General features: G+C 37.1%; 1 protein-coding gene across 6 annotated transcripts in view; it reads left to right on the forward strand.

The window, feature by feature from the left end:
• PROX1 (prospero homeobox 1) overlaps positions 1 to 9,247 on the forward strand; it is a 45,975-nt gene extending 36,728 nt beyond the window's left edge. For 4 of the 6 annotated variants that reach the window (XM_027681822.1, XM_027681820.1, XM_027681824.1 and 1 more), the window contains one exon: positions 3,572 to 9,247. In XM_027681822.1, the coding sequence (XP_027537623.1) occupies positions 3,572 to 3,760 (189 nt within the window). In that variant the 3' untranslated portion in view covers positions 3,761 to 9,247. The remainder of the gene's footprint in view (positions 1 to 3,571) is intronic. The other 2 variants (XM_027681823.1, XM_027681825.1) reach the window with 1 other exon arrangement.
• Positions 9,248 to 10,868: the final 1,621 nt, after the last annotated feature.

Consider the following 10,868-nt stretch of genomic DNA (forward strand, 5'->3'; position numbering starts at 1 on the left):
TTCAACAGGTATTTATAAAGCTTTCTGCAATTGTGTATGCTTCTGTATGAAAGAAGAGTGAGTTAGGTCTGACTTGGCTCCAACTTTTGAGCCATTGGAACCATACTTTTACTCACATAGAAATAGTCTGTGCTGAGTATTTTTAACAAAGCACTCCCTCAAAGTGCTAGCCAAATGGTTCAGCATGATAGTTGCACATGCAAACCCAGGAGTGAAATAGTTCAGGTTTGTTGTTCAAGCCAAGGACAATGCCAGTAGTTAAAACAGCGTAAATAGACAAGAGCAGATGAGAGCTTTAATTCCCTCCAAGTTTCGTAGACAAAGGAGATGTGTTAACATGGCTAAGGCTTAGGAAGGGGCACTGTGGAGGTTGTTGGACTGTGTTAGAAAGTACAGGACCGATGCGTACCAGGTGTAAATCAGTGTAACTGCACTGAGGCTCGTAGAGCCCTACTGATTTACACTAGCCCAGAGTTTGGCCTGTGACTTTTTTCCTTGGCAGTGAAGTGAGGTTACATTGACAAAGCATGCGGCAAAGTGTGATTTCTTTCTAAATCGATCTGATGTGGAAGCTTCACCCTGAAACCCACCTAGCCTCCCCCTGAGAAGATCTCATTGTCTTTCCTCCTGGTGAATGTACAATGTGATTCTTTGATTGACTGCTGCCACCTGATGCTAAGAAAATGCCCTGAGTTCATACTAGGGATTGTTGGTTCTATTAAAAGCAATGTAGATGGAGTTTATTCGTCACTGAAGCATTTTATGCAGATGTTCCTACTTCAGAGATGTTCAGTCAGTTAGGTGTAAAGATGCGCTGAATAGGTCGCCATCACTTAGGGTCAGGGAAATGCCACCCCCAGACACATAATTAACGTGGCTGACTGATTAATTGCCCACTGAAAAATATAACTACCCATGCATTTAAATATTTATTTTCAGGCTATGGACTTCACTAGTATTTTCTTTATTTAAAAAAAAGAAAAGCAAACAAAAAAGCCACTGCAGATACTCTTTCTAGAAAGGAAAAGTGTTGGCTGGCGTACCATCCTGTGGGGATTAATCACAATGGAATTCACATTACAACATGCAAAGTAATGTGTGTAATCCAGTCTGACGTGAAAAATTGCTAATAACATCCCAAAAGGAAAGAGCTATGAATGGCTCTAATGCCTGAGGAGTAGGGGAGATCTTTGGGAATTCAGCATTACAAGGTGAAGCATCCAAAAGAAGCTGAAAAGTTGGGTCTCTTCAAAGCCCCCATAGAGCTTCATTCACTATTATGTTTGCGGGCTGCTCTCTGCAGCCTGTTGTACTGCGTTCAAAGGGGCCCAACCCTGCAGATGTGACTCAGGTACAATAAAGTTAGAGCATAAAAGATAACTCGTAGTCTAAAAGAAAAACCTGTGTGTCTCTACAGGGGTGGGAGGCCTGGAAGCTAGTGGTTCAGGGGTTTCACACTGCCTGCTCCATGGAGAAGCAACATCCCCTACCTGGAGAATTATCAAGTGTACGGGTAGAAACTGAATGGCAAAGGCTCAACTTAAAGCCCAGGTTGTCACTTCTATGTTTAAAGTTGTCATGGGTGTAACCATGAGGTAGGAAGGATGGGTAGGACTTTTTGCATTTAGATTTTATGCTTCTTATGGAAGTGCTTGTAATTGCCTCCTTCCCATCTCTAGCAGCTTGGAAGGGAAGAAAGGCATCTAATGTTGGTCCTCTGGAGTGGATACCAAAACTAAAAGGTTTTGTCCTCCTGAACTAACATCAGTTTCTACTCCATAAAGTTGATTATCTACTATGTTTCTTGATTTCTAGTATCATGTAGTCAAAACTCCTTCCCCTTGCTTAGCACCCTTGAATACCAAGGGTGATGAACAGCATGTGAGCAGCGTTGTTTGAACTGCAGGTACAGAAAAAGCATATCTTTTTTGTATAGCAATGCAGGAATGAGAAAAGCATGGTTAAACATAATAGTTAATTTTTTCTCTCCTAATTGTTGCTGTAATAGAACATCTGTAAAAATGTTTCTTTCTATGTGACCTATTGAATGAAAAATTTCCACAGAAGGCAACCTGTGTTTGGGAGCAGAGAAAAATGGGGGGGGGGGCTGGATTTCACTCTCAGAGGTAGACAGAGGACTTCTACAGGGCTTCTGGAAGCAGAGTTTGTCATCTGGTGTCGGGGAGAGCTGATCACATGTTCGTCTGATGGCAAAATGTGGCTAGCAAACTGCTAGTGTTTCCCCAGTTGTGATAGGTGAGTGAGGCTCCAGAGCTCTGTGGTATCAGGTTATTCATACACATTTCCAGACAAGTTTTCTGAGAGTGGCTTCTAAAGGGAGAAGGACAAAAGCCTGAAGTAGAGAGTAAGGAGCTGGTCCTGATCTGGTAATGTGACATGAATTCAGTAAATGAGTGAGATCTGCCCAAGTGTCTCTTGGTCACAGGAAGGGTTCAAGTGGCTCCTAGTGCAGGTCGGAGAACTCCTCTTGCTGGAGGGGCAAAGAGTAGCAGTGAGGGAATACTTGCTATTATAAGCATGTGGCTACTGGCCGGCCATGTATTAGCAGTTGTAGAGCTGTGAAGCCATATTTCCGTAATAAAAGAAAAGAATATCTTTATGGAGATTACCTCAACCTTGCAACTGCCCTACAGTTCGTTACAGTCATTGCTTTTGAATCATTTAAGGCAAAGGGTAAGAAGGTGGTACTGGTGCCTGAGACAACTATTTAGAACTAATTACTAAAGTTTGGAGGTAACTGTGGGTTTTAACGTTCACCCATTGTTCAGGGACTTATGAGAGTGGCATGTTCCCGCTAGCTCACTGTTTGACTTACCCATGAAGTGACAGTGACATTTAGAAACCACAAATGAGTTTAAAGCATCTCAGCTCAGTAGCCACTTGGAGCACAATACACCCATTGAAGAGGTTGGGGTGCTATTTGTACACTTATGAAAAAGGAGGGGAAACCATAACGTCTCTTGAGAAAGCCATCTTATGGGGTTCTCATGCATAGCAGCCAGAGAAGCAAGCTACTAGCTGAAGGCTTGCTTGCTTGCTTGTTTTTAAACTACATATAACATTCAGAGGTACTCCATTTCTTTGGTAGCTTTCAGCACTGGTTGTAACCAAAGTTAAGGACAGAGGTACAAAGGGCTTTCTGTGCATGCATAACTTTCATATTAGTCCTCACATGGAGAGGGGAACATAGCCCTAAATGCACGGGTAAAATATCAAGCAGAGATTTCTTTCCTTAAAAACAATTGTGTTTGTTTCTCCTCCTGCTAATTATATCCTATAAATCCCCCACTCTCCAAACTCAGACAGCAACATTTTGTTACCTACATTCTGTCAGTAGACTTTATGAAGATCTCTAACACATGTTATAAAAGTTATTGCTATAGTACTATATATAACAGCTTTGCATAAGAGAATAGAGGGCTGCCACATTTAGAAAATGCAGGTGCTATGTAAGCCCCTTTCTGAAAGAAAGAACTTAGCTCAGTTTCCTTTGAAGAACCAGAGACTTGAAATTGAAAACTGTATTAATGCCATTGTCTCCTTGTATCAGCAGGTTCCAGAGAGATTCCTGGAAGTGGCTCAGATCACGTTACGGGAGTTTTTCAATGCCATTATCGCAGGCAAAGATGTTGATCCTTCCTGGAAGAAGGCCATATACAAGGTCATCTGTAAGCTGGACAGTGAGGTCCCTGAGATTTTCAAATCCCCAAACTGCCTACAAGAGCTTCTTCATGAGTAGAGAGTTCAGCAGCTATTTATGAATGTATGAAAGTAGCAGTCCCCTTCTGATGCCCAAGTCATGTGTGTCTCTATTTTAATTTCATATATATGTGTATTGCATACATATATATATGTATATGAAATTAGACTGATCCCTCCTGGATATAAGTTTTCGTTTAGTTCCAAGGGGATGGTTATTTTACTTCAGCCTTTGGTTTACTTTTGCCCAAGACCCTTAACATTTGAAGAATCAACGGGGTTAATTTTCAGGGAGAAGAGTTTGGAAGTGTGTAAAAGCCTGTCTTAGCAAGTTAGGGCATTATGTTTAAAAATGCTTTGTCAGATTTATTGCTTGCTGCAAAGTGGCATTTTGTCTTAGTGAGACTAATGTCATGGCACAATACTACAGACAATGAAGTTTATATTATGTTTATACTGCTAAAGGTCTGAACTCTGTGGAGTCACTTCATAAGCTTTGAGCTTTTTTATTTGTATTTATATACTTTTTAATCAATAACTAGATTTTGTTTCATACTTCAAAACAAATACAACATCTATTTTAGGTACTCACTCCAAGAAGTGACACCCAAAAATGTAAACCCTATTCTTCATGCTTTCCTTACAGAAATGACAGATACCCTGCACCAGTAATCAACATGCCAGGTTGTTGTTTCTCTAAATTGCAGCAAGGGATGTTTGCACAAATCAAATACCGTTCTTGCAGGGTTAGGCCAGTAATTCATGCACAATATCGTATCAACCACACTAATTTTGGAATATGGTCAGCTTACTAAAGCGGAAGCATTTCACTCTCCATAGAGTAAAAATGAAACCTTCAGCGTCCTATATGGCCATGTCTCGGTCTTACTTCAAGTGGCATTTGTCCCTAAATTTATTCTTTTCTTAGTCCGTTCTGCCTCCCAAGATCTGCTTTCCAGTATACAAAGTTTTCTGTCCGCTTTTTGAATGATCTTGGATATAGTAGAAGAGTCTTCACCTCACAGTGCTGAGGCAAAGGAAAAAAAAAAGGCTTGTTTGTAGCTGTAAAATATAATTAGTCTTTTCCTAATCAGAAGAATAAAAATTACATTTTCATAAAAATCTAATCAAGCATATACAAAAATCAGTGTCCTCCTGGCTATGCAGGGTTCAGATAGCCAAATTAGATTTTTAAAACTTCAGTAAGTGCAGCTTTAAAAAAAAAAAGAGAAAAAATCTATTTGAGCAATATGCTGCACTTGTCTTCTGAAGCTGGAGCTAGTGTTGACCAAAACCTGAGCTACAGTGTAAAGTCCGTGATGGATCTGGGTCTGCCTGAATACTATACCCCGATGTGACAGAAAGAAAGCTGGCTGCTAGTTCTCGTGCTTTCTTTAGTGGCTCTCCTTTTCTCATGTTTTCAGAAAGATATGTTCTCCAGAAGTTTGGGGGAAGGTTGAATATGCTATGGCACACTGTATTTGTCATTTTCTTTGTCGTCTTTTGTACGGATGCAGTAAGAATTTATTGTTATCATCAATAGTATTTTCCCCTACATAATTCAATCTAAATCTCGAGGAAATTCCTAATTAGCTGTGAATTATATTTAGACCATCTAGGATATTGGTATCTATTTTAAAATTACATTTTGACTTTGGAGAGTGAAAGTTTACCCATGTGACTAAAGAGCTGACCTGATCATTGCAATTTCACTTCATTTACAAATACTGCTGATAGACAGAAATGTATGAAAGCAATTATTGTTAGCAGAAAGCCTTAAAAACCTGCTGACTTCAAATTAAACAGCACAATCCTACGATTCCCTGTCATTCTTTTCAAGCACTGGCAGTATCTGTGGAGTATAGGCAATGCAGACAATAGCATGGGATGAAGTGCCAACATTTTCACTATGCATTAAAAGCAAAACAAATCTTGATCTTAGACTCTCTGAGAGTACCTAATAGTGTATGTATCCTTACAGTAGACAGGATTTATTTTTCTTTATTTTATTTTCTTACATTTTCTTTCATTTTCTTTTCTTTATTTCATTTTTCCTTTCTTTTTTAATGCGTGTGTGCATGATTTGGTAAACATTACACTTCATAAAAATGTAACTCCAATGAAATCTGAGGGTGAAAATTGTGTTCATGCACTTTTTGATTTATGGGAAGAAGTGGCATAAAATGCTCAAGTTTTAATACAGTAAGTTCATCATTGGCATACATCAGATACAAAATATAACTGCATTGTCACCTTGGACATAAGAAAGCAAAGCCATACTTTAGTCATACTATGTGGACATACTACTAGCTACCATCTCAATCTGTGATTTCACAGTTGCTTTTATTATTACTATTATATTATCATATTATTATTAATATTATTATTAATATTATTATTATTATTATTTGGCTGCAATGGGATTCACATAATTCAAATAAGTGAAATTGTGTACTCAACACTTGATGTTGTTGCATTTATTTATTTATTTATGAGTAGCATGATCTCAATAGTAAATGAGGCATAGGAATTAGGAATAGAAATTTCATCTTAAAAACAAAATAAAAACCTCCTTGGTCTGAATAAATGATAATTTGATCATTCCAGTTACATGATTTTTCTGCATTTTATAGCCATATTGCCTTTGTGCCTCCCAATGCACCTAAAATTAAAAATACATGTATTTGTACTAAATTCTAAATAGAATGCAGTTTCTTTTGAATGATCTCAATATTATTTCACTAAAAATGGCTAAAAGGCAGGAGGCTACTTTTATTGTAATGAAAAGTTTACATAGGAAAAGAATTTCAAAATCCATGTAGAAACCCCATCTTGCCATTCATTTACTGCTAATTCAGATTTATTTCTGCATATAAACTTGAGGTTATAGTCTGTGCCTGGACCTTAAATGCACCAGCGGAAGGATAAAAAAATCCTTCAAAAATACCAGTTTTTCCCCCACAAGTACAATTGTTCTTGTGCCTTCTGTGGCTTACAATTTTCATCTTTAAACTTTATTTTTCAATTACTACAGTTGCAATAAACACTGACTTTTTTTTTCCAGCTGTTTGACATAATGTTGATAGCTATGCATATTTTGTGTCTTTTTAAAAATTAAAAAAAAAAAACAAAGCAGGAGAATACGTTTTTGAAGAAGAGAATTTTTAGAACAGTTTGATAATGCAAATTATTTTTTCTCAATTGTTTGAGCAGCATTCAAGTTTTGAAAATTCTTGTAGAAGCCAATTTTTTGTAACTGTGGTGCAAATCTTGTGTTTTCTTAGCCTGATGAAAAGTAGTATAGAAGCAATATTTCATACGTGACATATGTGCATATACATATACATATGTAGTCACACACACAGGACAACACGTGTGGTCATATGTATGTATATTTACACAGAAACACACACACACACACACAAAATATGCGTATGAAGTGAAAAGCTTACCTTTTTCCTATCTAGATTAAGAACCTATTTTAGACATTTGTTATGTTTTGTGAAAAGAATGTTCTATTTGAAACTACAAAACATTTAATTCTTACTGTATCTCTGGTTGTTTAATGGGAACGTTTCACATTTAATGGTAAACACGTGGAAGATGTTAGAATGTAGTAATTATTTAAGAAGGTGTTCACCCATGTATTCCTGAGGTTTGCTTTGTGCCTCTGAGTATTATTTAATTAAAGTGTTTTAAGTTTGAAGAATCTTTGTTACTGTACCAGGTATGTGGGTGAACATTGAAAATCGAGGGGAACTTTTATAAAGCAATGTAAATATTCAACCTTATGGCTGTTCTTGCATAAGGACATAAGATTTTAATAACTACATTCTGAAAACATCTGTTGAATTTATAAGAAACACTACAGTAACTGTGTAGATAGTTGAAAGCATTCTTGAAAATCCAGCTCTCTACTTTTAAAAGTTAAGTCTCTTTCATCAGATGTCAAGGGAATGGGTAATACAGTTTCTGTAAAATTGCAGAATTTTTTTCTATGTATATGAAGTCAGTTAATAGAAAAATGTTTTTTTTCCACAGGTTAATATTAATTAAGAAATAAAGGTGAAGATTTTGTGGCTTTAAAGATAGGATTTTCACCAGCAGCATTGAAAGATTATACATATATATATATATACAGAAAGATATATATATATATTAAAAATGGAAAGTGGTTTACAAAACCCCCAAAATGAGCACTGTACATGAGAAGTGAAAGCAAAAACTATATTTGCCATGTGTATTATATAGCAATCATTGGTGTTAATAGTGCAAATGTTTCCTTCTGGTACCAACTATGTGTTTGAAAATTCCAATACGCATTGTTTTCAAAAAGCTCCCCTTAAGGAATGTAACTGGTTTATATGAGTAAGCAGTTACTGTATTGCACTTAAATGTTCTGTTGAAGGAAATGCAATTTTGTTTTCTGTAGAACTGTTGGTTGTAAACCATCTATAAACTGAAGCTAAAAATGCTCATATTTAGAGCTGGGATGAAAACTGGTATTTAACCTTTGTATCTTCTTAGGAATATCCTTTTAAGTGTATGAAAGGTGGTGGCACTATGACTTTATTTAGTCTTTTCATCTGAGCCACAGTCACCTCTATCCCAAAGCAGCCACCTTCCAAATGCACAAATACTGGGATATGTAGAAACAAATCTAGAAGAAACAGTGAGCTTACCTTTTTCTCCAAAATCCATACTTTCTGCATTAATTGTACCACTCTAGTGAGATAGTAGACAAACACAATAACCATCTCATTACCATATATCGTGGAAGAGTCAGAAACTAAAAAAAGGAGGAAGAAAAAGCCTCTTAAGGTTGGTTTTAATGCTGCCCAGAAGAGTCAAAGGTTAAGGTTTAAACTGATATTGTCCCAGCCATTACTCATATGTATATAGTTACAAAAGTGACAAAACACTGCCTTTATATTATTTAGCAATATGTTGTAAATAGCATTATTAAGCTCTTTTTTTTTGTAATAAATACCCTTTAATTTGAAGATAGTACAATAACTGAACTGATAAAGTCAATTTTTGATTTTTTTTATTTTATTTTTTAGCTAGAGGCAATTTCAACTGTGGATTTTTTTGTTGTCGTCTATTGTTCTGAAGACTTTGCATAATTTATTGGTTTAATTTATCCTAATTTATTTGATGAAGGTGTACAATTTTGTATTACCAAGGATGTACTGTAATATTAATTGATGACAAGATAAAACAGTAAGACTCCCCTGTCCGTTTGGAAAAAAAAAGGTGCAGTAGACAATTGATTGAAAAAAGTTACAATTCTAGCTTGGCAGCTACTAAATTTAAGATAAACACAGGAAAAATGTTTGGGGGGGGTGGATTTTATTTTGTGTGTTTAAAGCTTTTGTATACTCTCCAGACTTTTACCTTTTTGCTTTGTACCACTTAAAGGATACAGTAGTTCAATTGCCTTGTGTGCCTTCCATCTTCTCTAAACTGAATGTATGTGCAGTATATATGCAAGCTTGTGCAAAATAAAATATAAATTACAAGCTCATTGCCATTGTTTATGTTTATTTCCAAAAGTTTATATTGCCCCACATCAAGAGGAAAACCCCCGGACCACTCTGATGTGGCCAGGTTATGCCTAACACTGTAGTCCTCTGAAGGTTTTCTTTTCCCCTTAGTTCAAATTATTTATTAATGAAACTACCAGCCCTCTTGCAAAATGGATATAATGATTTATTGCATCGGTGTCCTACCTCCAGCACAGTGCCAGTTAAGATAATGAATGTTATTTTGCAATAGTCTATCTGACAAGGAATAACTCCCTGTAAGAGACCTGTTATGTCTGAGGTATAGACAGCCCTTTAAATGAAATGTAACCGATGTGAGCTAGAAAGTACTTTTATTTATACTGTTTAATCATTTCCTGGATATGCCTGCCGTGCTGGTGTCCTGCAACAGGAAGTCCCTCAAGTTGGGTGATTGTAAGGATAGTGCTTGTTGAGATGTGGTTCACATTTGTTACTGTTACCAGTTTGGCATTGTTAAGGGTAGTGACCAGATACCATTCTCTGTTGTTTCTATTATAATCCGTCACTCATGGATCACTTCCATTTCAAGCTGTATCATCAGCAGCATTGTATATAACTAGTCTGTTCTTACACAGTTCCTCAAGATGTATTTGTTCATGGTGTTTCTCTATTCCTTCACTGTGTCTGCTGTTTCATATGTATCTTAAAATTTTGAAGTTGGGTGAACTTTTGATTTACATCACTGTTTGTGTTTCAGATATGAAAGGTCTCTTTTTGGCTTAGAATTAGTGCAGATGGCAGTAAGATGGTAGCTTATTTGGATCACAAAATCATGCAAGACTTCTCTGATTGTGAAGGAGAAGCATGTTAAAAATATGTTTCGATCTGAGGTCATTTATTTTCAGAATCTTCTGTGATTCAGCCTTAGGACACTGTAGAGCTGAGCTGGAGCCGGAATCCAGCATTAGCTACATTGTAACAACTAAATAAATACTTCATGTCTGCAAGAGGAATTTAAACTCCACATCTTTTCATACAACTGGAGTTGCATTTGCTGGGCCACAGCAACAACAGGTGTAAAGGAGGTCAGTGGAAGGTTATGAAGTTACATCTACGTAACTAATAGTCATTTAGGTGTGAGATCTTCTCTGGTTTTACTGCAAAAAAGTTGCCTCTCCTAGTTGACATCTGTCTGCATTATCAAACTAACATACTGGAAGCATTTCCAGGTCAAAGTACCTGACATTCAGGTAATTTTCTAAGGAGCTGTCTGCCTCACAGCACTTACTAACTGTCTGTGGATATGTGCTAAAACCATGGCATGATGGGCAGGGCAGACTGCAGTGCCTGAAATGATGAGTGTGTCAAGGTCTCTGGCTCATCCACTCCGGAAAGCCTCCCAGCTTTGAGGAGGTCCTCTTCCAATCACGGTTCGAAGCAAGCACAGGCATCCCAGGAGGAAGCTGCTGGGAAACCATGAAAATGTTTTCCTTGTCAGGGGAAGGCAAAGAGAGGGTGAGGAGACTACAACCCAGCAGCTGGTTAAGCAAGCCCTAGCAAAGGCTTACAAAGGCAGCTGCGAACTACATGGGAGGGCTCATTCTTGTGTCAGTTATCAAGAATTAACTAGATGAGAGAGAG

This window comes from Neopelma chrysocephalum, unplaced genomic scaffold (genome assembly GCF_003984885.1).
Source record: "Neopelma chrysocephalum unplaced genomic scaffold, ASM398488v2 Primary Assembly neopelma1_61b, whole genome shotgun sequence".
In the NCBI taxonomy this organism is placed as follows: Eukaryota; Metazoa; Chordata; class Aves; order Passeriformes; family Pipridae; genus Neopelma; species Neopelma chrysocephalum.